Genomic DNA, 17,370 nt, shown 5'->3' on the forward strand with positions numbered 1-17,370 from the left:
ACACCACTTTGCATCCTTTTTACATAAATGTCTCACTTATATTAAGTGCTATATAAAATTGTTTTAATGCAAGTTGAAAACTCCAGCATTTACAAACAAAAGATATAAAAGGATTATATATATAGTAAGAATTTCTTAAAAATACATTCAAGCAATTTATACTCCCAAAACTGGATTGAAATCATGTCCGAGGCCCACAAAACCAGTGGCGGTAAATTGTACGGTCAGTTTAAAGTATGAGCGCACAGCTTATGTTTTGTAATACATTTTATCTTAGACATCAACCTGCCATGAGGAGGTTGCAAACGAACATACAATTCCAAGAAGCATTAATACAAAATGTGGATTGCACATCCTTGGACAGTTGGTCAACCAATTTTAATTGAACTCGAAAACCATAGGAAGACAAGGCCATTCAGCCCTGAGCCTGGTGCTACCATTTTGATCAAATTGCTGTCATTTTGTTCAAATCTTAACCTCTCTTCATTCCTCAGTCTTTAATATTGTCATCTAACAAAAATTCTGTTGATCCCACTTTCCTCCGGGTATAATTATTGTTTAGGAAGGAACTGCAGATGCAGGTTTAAACCGAAGATGGACACAAAAAAGCTGGAGTAACTCAGCGGGACAGGCAGCATCTCTGGAGAGAAGGAATGGGTGACAGAAAAGTCAACCATTCCTTCTCTCCAGAGATGCTGCCTGTTCTGCTGAGTTACTCCAGCTTTTTGCGTCTATAATTATTTATTGTGTGTGTGTGTGTGTGTAACTTTTTTTTCTCTCGTTTATTATATTGTTTACAGAGTACTGTGCTTGCAATGTTCTGTTGTGCTGCTGCAAGTAAGAATTTCATTGTTCTGTCTGGGACATCTATCTATATACTAAAACTCTTGTTTATTTGTTTGTTTGTTCCTGAACTACAGCCAACCGGTGGTACACAATAGCGTGATAATTTTAGGCCCACCTTACTCACCCTTGTCCCTTTGGTGCTAATGGAAGTTTCATTGAAATCAGTGTTATATTTTTAAAGTTATTCACATTTTAAAGTTTAAATCTATCTCCCGGGGAGGGGGGAGGAGGGAGGGGAAGAGGGAGGGGAAGAGGAGGGGAGGAGGGAGGGAGGGGGAGGAGGAGAGGCGAGGAGGAGAGGCGAGGAGGAGAGGCGAGGAGGAGAGGGGAGGAGGAGGGGAGGGAAGGGGAGAGGAGGAGAGAGGAGGGAGGGGGGGGGGGGGAGGGAGGGGGAGGGGAGGGAAGGGGGAGGAAGGAGGGGAAGAGGAGGGAAGGGTGCTGCACCAATGCAGGAGGTTTGGGCCCAACGGGTCCACTTGGTCTAGTATATGACAATAAAACACTATTGACTCTAATCTCGACAGCTCCTAGGATGAGAGTTTTGGGATGTGCACCACTCTGTATTCAAAGTGTACATCCTGATGGTTCTGGACAGATTTCTGAACATTCAGACCATGGTTTCCTAACAGTCTTTTCTAATATTAAGATGACACCATCATTTCCTGAACTCTCCCAGCACAGATAGTAGCTCTAATTTCTTAACCTTAGTAAAATAACTCCCCGTAAATTTTGAGAGCAAAGGAATATACAGACAGTGTATGCAAGCACTTTTCATAGCTTAATTCAGTGACCTGGGTTGTACTCAAAACATTAGAAATATAGCCCTCCTGAGGGCTATGTGTTTGAGGGAATCAATCTAGCCTGTCTGAATGCCTCATTGCCCTGTGAGGAATTTGGAGTATCAAATTTACCATGATACATTCTTGCTGACAGTTTGCAAAACAGGGCATTACAAATGGTGCAGCGATAGAGCTGATGCCTTATAGTGCCAAACACCCAGGTTTGATCCCGACTACTGTGACCGCGTGTGTTTTCTCCGGGTGCTCTGGTTTCCCCCCACACTCCAAAGATGTTCGGGTTTGTAAGTTGATTGGCTTTGGCGAAACTTAGAACCTTGTGCCCGCTCTGTCTTTCCTCAAAATCACAGCTGATCGTTTACTGCAGGGCCACATTCCCCACACTGAATGTACAACCTTTGATCCCTTTAACGTGGAAACCTGTCGCTTCCTAACGCAGAGGCGGTGGCACTTTAGACTGTGTGTTCTGCCCGTGTCTGCAGCAATGGCAGCCAGGCAGGCTCCAGGTCTGTACTTAAGGGGGCTCGAGCACAGAGGGGAAGATTAGGCCAATGAAAGACGAGGTCCACTCTGGTCACCACCGTCATCCCAATGATCACATCTCTCCACCTCGGGTACATGCAAATCAACCTAGTCCAGGCCATTACAATCCAACTGTCCAACAAGATGAGAAGACTTTGATTTGATTTCACATTGCAGCAGCCCTACTCTCCAGTGAGAGGATGACAGAGGTCACCAAGCCAGCGTGACCTCCTGCTTTTACGCCCCAGATTGTGGCATGTCTCGTCCTCCCTCTCCCTCGCTCCAAGATCTCGCCCCCCAGTTCATTCCTATTCCATGTGCTCAAGCCATCCCAGGCTGTTCCTACATCATACCAAACCCAATGCAGAAAGTAACATTACATTTTTGGGAGAGTGGATATTTTAAGCGGCTTTGTTGCTGGTGTACAATGCTTTAACAGGCACGCTGATTCCTATGATGACGATATTTTGAATACAGAGCAGAAACTTGAAAAGCTTCTCAAAAGTATGTCACTATACTTTATATACACAAACATTAATAAAGTGCATGGTCAAAGGTCACAAGATGGAATCTTTGGCTTCCTGAGCTGTCACCAATCAGAAAATGCAATCCTTTAACAACTGAGAAATTCCGGCCTTTTTTGCTATTGGCGCTCCCAGATTTCCAAGGTCTTTGTGTTGCTCAGTAAGTGACGGCAAGAATGTCTTCCGTGGGACTTCCGTCAAACTGTCCCCACTGGTGCAAAGTTTTCCGCCGACACTCTGTTGCCGGCTTTGGGTTGTTTCCCCCCTCTCGGTCAGTCGGCCCTTCTCTTACACCACCGTGACTGCCTTCAGGTTCTGTTTGGTCTCGTTGACCGTGCAGTCTTCAGGGATCTTCTCCTCCGAGCAGCTTCGCCCGGAGAGCTTGTCTATTTGTTCCAAATCACTGAAACGTTCCACTATGCACTGAGCGGTGAGCCGGGCCTCGGGATCGTGGTCCCAGCACTCCACGATGATCTCACATACCTGCTGCACCAGCTGCAAAAGACAAGGGGGAGGGAGAGAATCGATGAATATCCCGAACGTAAGTTAAAATATCCCGGTTTCTATAGAAATCCCAGTTGCATGTATTGTCGATACTAAACCATTGGTTACTTGCATCAAAAAATGCTTTTCAAATTCATAGGTTCTCGGAGCAGAATTAGGCCATCCGGCCAATCAAGTCCACTCCACCATTCAATCGTGGCTGATCTATCTTTCCCTCTCAACCTCCTTTTTCCTTCCTTCTCCTCATAACCCCTGACATCTATACAGTGGCACAGAGGTAGAGTTGCTGCCTTACAGCGCCAGAGACCTGGGTTCAATCCTGACTACGAATGCTTGTCTGTACGGAGTTTGTATGTTCTCCCCGTGACCTGCGTGGGTTTACTCAAACATCTTCTGTTTTCTCCCACACTCCAAAGACGTACAGGTTTGTAGGTTAATTGGCTTGGTATAAATGTAAAATTGTCCCTCGCGTGTATATAGGGAAGCGTTAATGTGCGGGGATCGCTGGCCAGTGTGGACTTGGTGGGCTGAAAGGCCTGTTTCCACACTGTATTTCTCTAAACTAAACACTAAATTACTACTTACTAAATTAGCACTAGAGGTGTCCAGGCAGAAATGTCTGGGAGTGGGCTCAACTGGGGAGATCTCAAAAGAACCGGCAACAACCGAGTGAGGTGGAGGACATTTGTCAATGGCCTATGCTCCCTAGAGGAGCCAAGGGCTTAAGAAGAAGAAGAAGAAATTAGCTCCAGCAAAGGTTTTAAACAAAAACTTTTTTGCTACATTAACACCCAAGGCGATTTAGTCATTGGGATTTAGTCAATGACTGCTGTGTTAAAGCCTATAAGAAGTTTCATCCACACCCCCTTTGCCTCAAGGGCATGTGCTTGACATCTTGAACTGCTAAATGAAATCGAAGAAAATGGAGGGCGACTTTCATTATTGTTTCTTTAGTGATCAATAACAGGCCAGGTACCTAAAAATAACAGCGGCCTATTCTCATAAATGCATCAGAGGACAACTACCCTTTCATGAACGGTGGCACAGCGGTAGAGTTGCTGCCTTACAGCGAATGCAGCGCCGGAGACTCAGGTTCGATCCTGACTACGGGCGCCGTCTGTACGGAGTTTGTACGTTCTCCCCGTGACCTGCGTGGGTTTTCTCCGAGATCTTCGGTTTCCTCCCACACTCCAAAGACGTACAGGTATGTAGGTTAATTGGCTGGGTAAAATGCAAAAATTGTCTCTAGTGTGTGTAGGATAGTGTTAATGTGCGGGGATCGCTGGGCGGCGCGGACTCGGTGGGCCGAAGGGCCTTTTTCCGCGCTGTATCTCTAAATCTAAATCATGTTCCGAAATGCAGGAGACCAGTTCTGAAATACAGGGACCATCCCAGCTCCCATCAGTCCCATTACCTCTCTCCTTTTGCCTTGGACTTGCCCATTGTTCTCTGTCACATGCCCACCCACCAATTCCCTTTTGGCTCTTTGGGACACTGGCCCATTCACCCGTCAGCAAATCATTGAGTCATTGAGGAACTAAAAAGTCCCTGGAGGGGCCTTCGCTTCACATAGACATTGTCCCAAGTCACAATGAAACCCGAGTGCCTGGACATGTGAAGCAACTGCACTAACAGCTGCACCACAGTTCCGTCAGACAGACCGCCTTCGCACAAGCTTTCCTATGTCTCGATCTCCTAAACCCTCCTGAACCTTTTGACTCAGAAGCAAAGAATACAACACGCCGCGGAATAAATGTGGAAAGGATGAGTGCATGCATACATCATGTCCTTCACAAGTAAATTCCAAATACCACCAACGCGTTATTCTTGAAGTGTGCTGACTTGAGGATTTAATTTACTACGGTTAATTTGTGCAAGGTGTCACAAGAACAGGACAAACTATGAGCAAATATATATTTTGGGATGTGGAGGAAGGAACTGGAGATGCTGGTTTATACCGAAGAGAGACACAATATGCTGGAGTAACTCAATGGTCCAGGCAGCGTCTCTGGAGAAAATGAATAGGTGACGTTTCGGGTCGGCACATTGTGTTTTGAAATATAGGAGGCCAGTTGGCCCACCTTACCTCAGTCCCATTACCTTTCTTTCTCCTTATCTGAAGGGTTCCGATTCTTTTTCTCCAGAGATGCTGCCAGACCCGCTGAGTTAGATAGAGCTCTTAATGATTGCGGAGTCAGGGGGCATGGGGAGCGGGCAGGAACGGGGTACTGATTGTGGACGATCAGCCATAATCACATCGAATGGCGGTGCTGGCTCGAAGGGCCGAATGGCCTACCACTGCACCAATTGTCTATTGAGCTACTCCAGCATTTTGTGCCTATCTTATGGTCTTGGGATGTTAGCCGAGAGATAACTATCTTGCAGGCCGCCTGGGGAACTTCTCCAAACACAGCCAAGCCTTCCTTTCGCTCACCATGGATGGTAGATTGGATATCATCGGCTCAGCATCCGAGAGGGACTCTGACAACGCGTTGCTCTCTCCATTCTGCCTCAGCCTAGCCATTGTGCTCAGGACCCCGGAGTGAGACTTGAGCCCAGAACCTTGCGGCAGCCCCACCCCACCTCTCATCCATAGCTCCAAGCAGGAGGTGTGGCTGGAAGTATCCTTAGCTGTGTCTAGCTGATGGGCTACTTTTGCTGCTCACTTTTCAGCATCCATTTGCAGTTACTCCAATTGTAAAAGCAACCCCTTTCCACTCCTTCAAAGAGTTGTGCTCCTGTGCTCGTGTGAGGGCTGAAAGGAGCCATCTTGTTCCAATACCCCCTCAGTGCAGTTGCATTTCTTCATCGGGGCAAATATGCCGAGCGGGTTAACTCATAAGACCCAGGAGCAGAATGAGGCCATTCGGCCCATGGTCTGCTCTGCCATTCAACCATGGTCGTTCTATCTTTCCCTTCCAACCCCATTCTCCTGCCTTCTACCCATAGCCTTTGACATGCTTACTAATCATGACCACATCAATTACCACTTTAAAAACACAAATGACTTGGCCTCCACAGCTGTCTGTCTGTGACGAGGAAATTCCACAGATTCACCACCCTGACAGGGTGGTTATTGTAGTTATAACTCGTGACAGACCGGTTATTTACTGGGCGCGGCAAGAGGTTCGAGTACCTGGTGATTGAGCCAACTGTTGGGGATCTCAGGCCTTCCTCGATCCCTAAGAACAACGTCCTTCATGCTTTCCACGCAGGGTTGCTCCCGAACCTTAGAACCAAAGGCCGGCTCGTAGTCTTTCACTTCTGTGGAGGAAGAAAAGTTATCAATAACTACGGTGGTGCAGCGGTAGAGTTGTTGCCTTACAGTGCTTGCAGCGCCGGAGACCCGGGTTCGATCCTGACTACTGTGTACTGTGTGTATGGAGTTTGTACGTTCTCTCCCTGACCGTGTGGGTTTTCTCCGAGATCCTCGGTTTCCTCCCGCACACCAAAGACGTTCCGGTTTGTAGGTTAAATAAGACAATATTACATTGTCATTGTACATTTGATCCTGTGCCAACCTACATATGACAAATAAAATAGACAAATAGAGTTGCTGCCTTACAGCGAATGCAGCGCCGGAGACTCAGGTTCGATCCTGACTACGGGCGCCGTCTGTACGGAGTTTGTACGTTCTCCCCGTGACCTGCGTGGGTTTTCTCCGAGATCTTCGGTTTCCTCCCACACTCCAAAGACGTACAGGTATGTAGGTTGATTGACTGGGTAAATGTAAAAATTGTCCCTAGTGTGTGTAGGATAGTGTTAATGTGCGGGGATCGCTGGGCGGTGCGGACTCGGTGGGCCGAAGGGCCTGTTTCCGCGCTGTATCTCTAAATCTAAACCTACTGTTTTTTGGCAGGTGATGAACAAATGTTCAAGATGAGAAGCAAACAAGAGTTAATAAAGAGAAACACAACACAGAAACAGGCCCTTCAACCCATCGAGTCCGCACTATCCATCAATCACCCGTTTGTACTAACGCTACACGAGCCCCATTTTTCATCCCCCACATATTCTGATCAACTCCCTCCTAAATTCTACTCACACTAGTGGGCAAATTATGTTAGTTTTAGGTTTAGTTTTAGAGATTCAGCGTGGAAACAGGTCCTTCGGCCCACTGAGTCCGCGCTGATCAGCGATCCCCGCACACCAACACTATCTCACACACACCAGGTACAATTTACAATTCTATCGAAGCTAATTAACCTACAAACCTGTACGTTTCTTTTAATGGAGTGTGGGAGGAAACTGGAGGACCCGGGGGAAACCCACGAGGTCACTGGGAGAACGTGCAAACTCCTTACAGTAAAGCACCCGTAGTCCGGATCGAACCCGGGTCTCTGGCGCTGTAAGGCAGCAACTCTACCGTTGCGCCACCGTGCCGCACGGCCGATCTAACAAGGCACATGACTTTGGGATAGATCGGGGAAACCGGAGCATCTGAAGGAAACCCAATTTTTTCTAATATCTAGTCTCATCTGTCATGTACATCTTTTTAACAGGGTTTTATGTTTAATTAAAAGATATTATGAATGCCTCCAACTTTCATTGTATGTTATGCATTGGCAGACAGATGACGACATTATCTGGTTCTATACAGGGCTTCATCGTCTAGGCTATCAGCAGTAATTGCATAGTAGGAGTACCTTATCTACATAGGCCACCCACACATAGATTAATATATTTTTTACTTGTTTACTCATTGCCATGGGAATGCCACCTGGTTCCTGTAGAATCCAAGGGGAAGGCTTAAAGGATTAAAGGTTATTTTTTTTAAAAAGACTAACTTTATGGGAATGGTTTAACTAATCTCGACATCTCTGGGAGCATCACAAAATCACAAAGCTGCAGCAACATTAATACACCAGTGACCTCCTCCACTGCACGGGAGAGCCATCGGACGTAATTTGATACGAAGGCTGTTGAAAGTCTTTCATGGAGGAGGTCTGTGAGAGAGAGGCAGGCAGAGGGCTTTAGCAGGAACATCGTGGCGATTACAGTGGACCCCAGCATTACAGAACGGTTGAAAAACATTCGCATTGCGAGTTTCCATAATGCAAACTCTTTTCTCCCCTCCCCCATTGTGTTCAAGGTTACAGTTGAGATGCGCTTTCAAGAAAGAAGTCTTTCAATAGTAGTGGGCGGCACGGTGGCGCAGCGGTAGACTTGCTGCCCCACAGGGCCTGAGACACGGTTTTCATCTTGACTACAAGTACTTGTCTGTACGGAGTTCTCCCCGTGACCTGCGTGGGTTTTTCTCCAGAATCTCTGGTTTCCTCCCACACTCCAAAGAGGTTATGGGGAGAAGGCGGGAGAATGGGGTTAGGAGGGAGAGATAGATCAGCCATGATTGAATGGCGGAGTAGACTTGATGGGCCGAGTGGCCTAATTGTGCTCCTGTTTCTTATGGCCTTATGGCATACAGGTTTGTAGGTTGGTTGGCTTGGTATATTGTAAATGTAATAAATTGCAAATGTATATTAACATTGATACACACACACACACACACACACAGTGTTTTGTGAATTGCATCAGGACAATTTTCCATTCGCTGAACAGTCAATAGACAATAGACAATAGAAAATAGGTGCAGGAGGAGGCCATTCGGCCCTTCGAGCCAGCACCGCCATTCAATGTGATCATGGCTGATCATTCTCAATCAGTACCCTGTTCCTGCCTTCTCCCCATACCCCCTGACTCCGCTATCCTTAAGAGCTCTATCTAGTCATAAGTAGGGTTAGTACACCGTAGATGAAGGAGCTGAAGGCGTGGATGCCAAGATGGAGCAAAGCAATTCTGGGATGATAAGAATGTGGAATTGAAGGACCAAAGTGGTCTTGAAGGTCTGCAGAGGCAATAGACATAACAAGGAACACATGGATAGATCTGAACACAAGCTTGCAAACTTAGAAACATAGAAAATAGGTGCAGGAGGAGGCCATTGGCCCTTCGAGCCAGCACCGCCATTCATTGTGATCATGGCTGATCATCTACAATCAGTAACCCGTGCCTGCCTTCTCCCCATATCCCACGATTCCACTAGCTCTATCTAACTCTCTTAAAATGAAGCATTGTTGGGCTAAGCGGTCAATGTAACTGACAAGAATTTGGTCAGATATTTTGACAAGTCTTTGCTTTCACTACAGTGGCAAGGTACGGTACGTTAGAGCTAATAGTGAATGGTTTGGACAGAGTGGATGTGGAGAGGATGTTTCCGCTGGTGGGAGAGTCTAGGACTAGAGGTCATGGCCTCAGAATTAAAGGATGTTCCTTTGGGAAGGAGATGAGGAGGAATTTCTTTACTCAGAGGGTGGTGAATCTGTGGAATTCATGCCACAGAAGGCTGTGGAGGCCACATCAATGGATATTTTTAAGGCTGAGATAGATAGATTCTTGATTAGTACGGGAGTCAGGGGTTATGGGGAGAAGGCAGGGGAATGGGGTTAGGAGGGAGAGATAGATCAGCCACGATTGAATGGTGGAGTATTGATGGGCCGAATGGCCTAATTCTGCCCCTATTACGACCTTATGAGATGCTGCCTCACAGTGCCAAAGACCCGGGATCGATCCTGACCTTGGGTTCAGACTGTGTGGAATTTACACATTAGCCCTGTGGTTCTTCCTACATCACAAAGATATGCAGGTTTATACGTTAAACAGCCTCTATACATTGCCACTTGTGCGTAGGGAGTGGATGAGAAAGAGGGATATCATACAACTAGTGCAAGCGGGTGATCAATTTTTCGGAGTGGATTGGGTGGGGTGAAGGGGCCATTTCCATGCTGCATCTTTCAATCAATCAAGTTTTCCCTCATCTTGTTAGTCACAAAGTGCAGGAGTAACTCAGCAGGTCAGGCAGCATCTGTGGAGAAAAAGGATGGGTGATCTTTCGGGTTGGCACCCTTCTTCAAACTGAAAGCAGAGGGGAGAGAACTGGAGGTACGAGGAGGCCAGAACAAAGCAGGGCCGGCAACCGATGACCAAGGAAGGGTGGAGCCCATAAAGGCCCATTGTTGGCTGGGGAAGAGGTGATATTGAAGGGATACAGGGATGTGAACAGTGGAACTAGTAGGATGACTAGGGTGGGGGGGGGGAAGGGAGGGAATCCAAGGGTTACTTGAGATTAGAGAAACCAACGTTCATACCGCTGGGGTGTAACATCTTCATTGTGCTAATTATGAGCACCAAATACCACTAGTTGCCTCAAAGATGAATCCAAACAGTGCGTGTCAAAAACATTCAATAAGCGAGTAAAATTGCTTCACGCTCAAAAGAACCAAGATTTGAGCAGCTCAAACAGCAAAGAAAACGATCGCAGGTCTAGACATGCCCCAGACAGGTGTGTCTGCAACTGCAGGTCGGCTGATACGAGCAGGGAGAAAGACGTGGTGGGGAAGGGAGTTTACTTGCTTCCCTGCCAGAACTGCAGGAGACATAGTGTGTATCTCTGTTGTTGCTGGTGGGGAGATGGTCGAGGAGATGAAGCGTTCTTAATTCAACACGAGATCATGGGGTGGCAGGGTGGTGCAGCGGTAGAGTTGCTGCCTTACAGCGCCAGAGACTCGGGTCCGATCCCGACTACGGGTGCTTGACTATCTGGAGTTTGCACGTTCTCCCTGTGACCTGCGTGGGTTTTAGATTTTTTTAGATTTAAATTTAGAGTTACAGCGCGGAAACAGGCCCTTCGGCCCACTGGGTCCGTGCCGCCCAGCGATCCCCGCACACCAACACTATCCTACACACACTAGGGACAATTTTTACATTTACCCAGTCAATTGCACATTTATGTGTATGTGACAAATAAATGACTATTGACTATTGAATTAACCTACATACCTGTACGTCGTTGGAGTGTGGGAGGAAACCGAAGATCTCAGAGAAAACCCATGCAGGTCACGGGGAGAACGTACAAACTCCGTACAGTACACCACCCGTAGTCAGGATCGAACCCGAGTTTCCGGCGCTGCATTCGCTGTAAGGCAGCAACTCTACCGTTGCGCCACCGTGCCGCCGGGAGCTCCGGTTTCCTCCCACACTACAAAGTCGTACAGGTTTGTAGGTTAATTGACTTGGCAAAATTGTAAATGGTCCCCAGTGTGGAGAGGATAGCGTTAGTGCACGGGGATCGCTGGTCGGCGTGGACTCGGTGGGCCAAAGGGCCTGATTCCGCGCTGTATCTCTAAACTAAGCTAAACAGAAAGGATCTGCATACGTTTCAGTTAGAAAACAGCCAATGTCTCCATAAACCCATAGCTACAAACCACTTCTAATTTGCTACATAATTAGAGAGATGGCGCAATAGTGGAACATTAGCAGAGGCACGTTTTGTTAACCGATCACTGCTCGGCAATGCAACAACAAATGGAAGTGCGTTTTGAAAGGGAAAATGCCCCCAGGCAGGTTCTGTCAATAAAAGCAATTCAACTTGAACAAACGGATTACTGGGGAATCTTAACTCATGATAGACAGTAGGTGGTCCTGGCTAGTGAATCCCTAGCATACACTGTCTGAATAAACAGTCATCAAAAATCGGTGCCAAGCAGAGATCCCCAACCCAGTCACAGCTAGTCAGTGATAGCCTCCACATAACTCCAGCCCTGGATCTGTGCAATTGTTATGTCAATGTCTCCATTTACAAGGAGGTGCCAATTTTCCACAATCCACCACTGACATGTATTGCTCAAGCATCTTTCATGAAATAAGAGCCTATACGCCTGAATTTTGCATGACACCATCGCGACAGGTTTCTCCACTGGGGTCTATTTCTGAAAAGATTTGTAACCCAGTCAACTCTTCAGCATCACATGCAACACAAAGATAGACCACTCCATCCTCTTTCAATGCTGCTGCATTTAACCCCTTCTGCATGTTCCCTTGACGAACTTGAGCGTTTTCCACTCCATCCAAGACCCGAAGAAATTACAGCGAATTGTGGACGCAGCCCAGACCATCACGCCAACCAGCCTCCCTTCCATTGACTCCATTTATACCTCACGCTGCCTCGGCAAGGCCAGCAGCATAATCAAGGACGAATCGCAGCCTGGCCACTCCCTCCTCTCCCCTCTCCCATTGGGCAAAAGATATAGAAGTGAAAATGCACACCCTCCAGATTCAGGGACAGTTTCTTCCCAGCTGTTATCGAGCAGCTGAATCATCCATCACCACAACCAGAGAGCAGTCCTGAACTACTATTTACCTCATTGGTGACCCTCGGACTATCTTAGATCGGACTTTACTGGCTTTATCTTGCACTAAACATTATTTCCTTATCATGTATCTGCACACTGTGAATAGCACAATTGTAGTCAAGTATTGTCTTTCCGCTGACTGGTTAACACGCAACAAAAGCTTTTCACTGTACCTCGGTACACGTGACAAACTAAAACTAAAAAACGGCACAGTGGCACAGCGGTGGAGTTGCTGTCTTACAGTGCTTGCAGCACCGGAGACCCAGGTTCATACCCAACTATGGGTGCTGTCTGTACAGAGTTTGTACGTTCTCCCCGTGACCTGCGTGGGTTTTCTCAGAGATCTTCGGTTTCCTCCCACACTCCAAATACGTCCAGGTTTGCAGGTTAATTGGCTTGGCACAAGTGTAAATTGTCCCGAGTGTGTGTAGGATAGTGTTAATATACGGGGATCGCTGGACAGCGCAGACTCGGTAGGCCGAATAGGCCTGTTTCCACACTGTGTCTCTAAACTAAACTAAAAACTACATTTCTCTGTATCTTTGTTGCTATTAAATGTAGGTGATCACACTAGGTGATAACTCCGTTTTCATACTAAATACTCAGGAGTAAAGAGGTTTGTTCTGAGGCTGCTCTGGTCTCAGAAGTCACGGAATAACATAGTATCGTAACAGGTCTGATGCCCATCAAAACCTGTCCCACATCCCTTTAAATCCTTCCTATCCATGCAACTGTCCAAATGTCTATTAAATATTATTATACGTCCCACTGCCTCTGACAGTTGATCGATGGTCAGTGTGGACTCGCTGGGCCTGAAGGGCCTGTTTCCATTCTGGGTCACTAAACTGACCATTGACCAAGATGCCCTTGGAAATAATGAAAGGATTCAGTGAAACACTGAAGATAGATACAAAATGCTGGAGTAACTCGGCAGGACAGGCAGCATCTCTGGAGAGAAGGAAAGGGTGACATTTCGGGTCGGGTCAGGTTTAGAAGAATGAGGGGGGACCTCATTGAAACATACAGAATAGTGAAAAGCCTGGATCGAGTTTAAAGTGGAGAGGATGTTTCCACTAGTGGGGTGTATAGGACTAGAGGTCAGAGCCTCAGAATTAAAGGACGTTCTTTTAGGAAGGAAATGAGGAGAAATTTCTTTAGTCAGAGAGTGGTGAATCTGTGGAATTCTTTGCCACAGAAGGCTGCGGAAGCCAAGTCAGTGGATATTTTTAAGGCAGAGATAGATAGATTCTTATATATAAGAAAATAACTGCAGATGCTGGTACAAATCGATTCATTCACAAAATGCTGGAGTAACTCAACAGGTCAGGCAGCATCTCTGGAGAGAAGGAATGGGTGATGTTTCGGGTCGAGACCCTTCTTCAGTCGAAACGTCACCCATTCCTTCTCTCCCGAGATGCTGCCTGACCTGCTGAGTTACTCCAGCATTTTGTGAATAAATAGATAGATTCTTGATTAGTATGGGTGTCAGAGGTTATGGGGAGAAGGCAAGAGAATGGGGTTAGGAGGGAGAGATAGATCAGCCATGATTGAATGGCGGAGTAGACTTGATGGGCCGAATGGCCTAATTCTAATCCTATTCCATATGACCTTATGTGACCCTTATTCAGACTGAGCCTATCTTCGGTGTAAACTAGCATCTGCAGTTCCTTCCTACATATTTAGTCTGCTCCATTGCGAATGCCCCTCAAGGTAAGCCTACTTTGAAGAGGTTCTCCTCTCCTCTCCGTGTAAGCTTCCTTATCTTGGTGTCTCCCCCTCCCCGATTCCCAGTCTGAAGAAGGGTCTCGATCTGAAACGTCACCCATTCCTTCTCTCCAGAGATGCTGTCTGTCCCGCTGAGTTACTCCAGCATTTTGTGTCTATCCTCAGTCAAACATAGAAATATAGAAAATAGGTGCAGGAGGAGGCCATTTGGACCTTCGAGCCAGCACCGCCATTCATTGTGATCATGGCTGATTGTCCACAATCAATAATCCATGCCTGCCTTCTCCCCAAATCCCTTGATTCCACTAGCAGCTAGAGCTCTATGTAACTCTCTCTTAAATCCATCCAGTGATTTGACCTCCACTGCACTCTGTGGCAGAGAATTCCACAAATTCACAACTCTCTGGGTGAAAAAGTTCCTTCTCACCTCAGTTTTAAACACCTAGTGGGATCTCACTTAATGTTTGACTCAAGAGCCAAGAGAATCACTTACTGAGCCGTCATTACCACCAAGGATCTTTTCCCCTCCTTGCAGAAGTTAGAGTTTTCACCGAGTGCGATTGGCACATTTAAGAGCAACAAAGATACATAGAAATTTGGTTTTTAGTTTACAGAGATACAGGGCGGAAACAGGCACTTCGGCCCACCGAGTGCACGCCGACCAGCGATCCCCGTGTATTAACACTATCCCACACACACACACTAGGGACAATACACACTTGTACCAAGCCAATAAACCTCCAAATCTGTACGTATTTGGAGTGTGGGAGGAAACCGAAGATCTCTGAGAAAACCCAGGTAGGTCATGGGGAGAGCGTACAAACTACCCATGCATCAACAGGCCAGCATATGTGCTCCAGGTTATAAAGATCGGCTCTTTGATGTTTGCAGATATTTTATTGCCACTCACCGCCGGCAGTTGTGCATCGCGATACCATCTCCCACAGCACGAGTGCCAGTGAATACACGTCCGCCTGCTTAAATGCCTCGATATCCTCCAGATTAATCCGCGACTCCAGCACTTCGGGTGCCATGTATCGAGCCGTGCCCACCTACAGAGTACACGAAAAGGGTAAAACAGGTCATGCGTGTAGTTGTAAAATGTGACAAGAAGAATAAAAGTCAAACCCCAACACTGCTAACAAATGATTACCAATTCACTGTATGTATTCAAGAGAGAGTTGGATAGAGCTCTTAGGGCTAACGGAATCGAGGGATATGGGGAGAAAGCAGGAACGGGGTACTGATTTGGGATAATCAGCCGTGATCATATTGAACGGCGGTGCTGGATCGAAGGGCCGAATGGCCTACTCCTGCACCTATTTACTATTATTCCAATACAAATTAACTTGTCCTTGAGCCGAGGTGTAAATTTGCAAAAGGGCAAGAGTTGTTTGTCCACTGCTTCCACACGCCCAGCACTGAATCTGCAAGGAATTTGACCTCATAATCGAACGCTGTTGACAAAGTTGTGCAAAAAGCAGCAGCCAGCTAATTGCACAGAGATATTGGACAATGTCTTTGTAAGCTTTCATTCCTGTGGTATGGGTGTGGGCCTATGGGCAGAAAGGCATTTAATGCCAGAGGCTGCTAGAAAAAAACCCCAGCTCATTACTGCTGGCATGGCAACGTGTACTCGTGCTACATCCTCTTGTAAATAAATATGGTCAGTGTTCCCACTGACTATTTCATACTCCAGGCTAGTTGGTCTCCATCCAAGACCGCCAGAAATTGCAGAGAATAGTGGACGCAGCCCAGACCATCGCACAAACCAACCTCCCTTCCATTGATTCCATTTATACCTCATGCTGCCTCCGCAAAGCTAGCCACATAATCAAGGACTAGTCGCACCCTGGCCACACCCTCTTCTCCCCTCTCCCATCGGGAAAGATATAGAAGTGAAAACGCACACCTCCAGATTCAGGGACAGTTTCTTCCCAGCTGTTATCAGGCAACTGAACCATCCTACCACAACCAGGGAGCAGTCTTGAAATACTATCTACTATCTTTGATCAGACTTTACTGGCTTTTCCTTTGCGCTAAACGTTATTCCCTTATCATGTATCTGTACACTGTGAATGGCTCGATTGCAATCAGGCATTCTCTTTCTGCTGACTGGTTAGCAAGCAACAAATGCAAGTGACAATAAACTGAACTGTACAAGTGACAATAAACTGAACTGAAACTGAAATCTGATCAATGACTGTTGATTGCAGTGACTCCTACGAGACACAAGGAAATATTACAATTTGGACTGTGACGGCGAGTTTGGTTTCAGATTAAACTTGGACCGAATCTGAAGAGGGTCCTTACAGCCAAGGGAAACCTAAGTCGTCAAAGCAGACTATGATACTGAAGGAGCTGACTTAATACAGCGAAACAGGACCCTCTTGTATGCACCTCAGATTGTTAGACATACGGTAGAACTCAATCTTAATGCGTCAGAGTAACAGTACTTAATACATCTTTAACACCACCACAACAATGGACAGTCATAGGGTGATACAGTATGAAAACAGGTCCTCCTGCCCAACTTGCCCACACCGGCCAACAATGCCCCAGCTGCACTAGTCCTACCTGCCTGCATTTGGTCCATATTCCTCCAAACCTGTCCTATCCATGTACCTGCCCAACTGCTTCTTAAACATTGGGATAGTCCCTGCCTCAACTATCTCCACTGGCAGCTTGTTCCATACACCCACCACCCTTTGTGTGAAAAGGTTATCCCTCAGATTCCTATTTAATCTCTTCCCCTTCACCTTAAACCTATGTCCCCTGGTTCTCTATTCACCTACTCTGGCAAAAGACTCTGTGCATCTACCCGATCTATTCCTCTCATGATTTTACACACCTCTACAAGATCACCCCTTACCTCTACAAGATCACCCCTTACCTCTACAAGATCACCCCTTATCCTCCTGTGCTCCAGGGAATAGAGTCCCAGCGTACTCAACCTCCCCCAATAGTTCGGACCCTCTAGTCCTGGCGACATCCTCTGTAAATCTTTTCAGCTTGACAACATCTTTCCTATAACATGGTGCCCAGAATTGAACACAATGCCCAAGTGCCCAGTGCCCAAGGTTATGTATATACAACAGTCTTCTCGAACTTAAAGAGAATTACGTCTTTGCTACCCCAATGAGCTGTGAAGGGAGAATCATTGAAGGCATTTGAAGTTTATGGAGTGGAAGGGTATCTGAACAGAATGGGAAAAGTGATACTGAGGCAAATGTAGTGATCTCATTAAATGGTGAAGCCGGCTTG

At 46.7% G+C, this 17,370-nt stretch overlaps 1 protein-coding gene across 1 annotated transcript in view; it reads right to left on the reverse strand.

Moving 5' to 3' along the window:
• Positions 1-682: 682 nt before the first annotated feature.
• The window catches only part of tgfbr2b (transforming growth factor beta receptor 2b), an 80,628-nt gene continuing 63,940 nt past the window's right edge, over positions 683-17,370 (reverse strand). The window contains exons 5-7 of the mRNA XM_078415147.1: positions 15,017-15,158; positions 6,330-6,457; positions 683-3,184 (exon numbers count right to left, since the gene is read on the reverse strand). Of these exons, the coding sequence (XP_078271273.1) occupies positions 2,978-3,184; positions 6,330-6,457; positions 15,017-15,158 (477 nt within the window). The 3' untranslated portion in view covers positions 683-2,977. The remainder of the gene's footprint in view (positions 3,185-6,329; positions 6,458-15,016; positions 15,159-17,370) is intronic.

This window comes from Rhinoraja longicauda, chromosome 2 (genome assembly GCF_053455715.1).
Source record: "Rhinoraja longicauda isolate Sanriku21f chromosome 2, sRhiLon1.1, whole genome shotgun sequence".
NCBI classification, from domain to species: domain Eukaryota; kingdom Metazoa; phylum Chordata; class Chondrichthyes; order Rajiformes; family Arhynchobatidae; genus Rhinoraja; species Rhinoraja longicauda.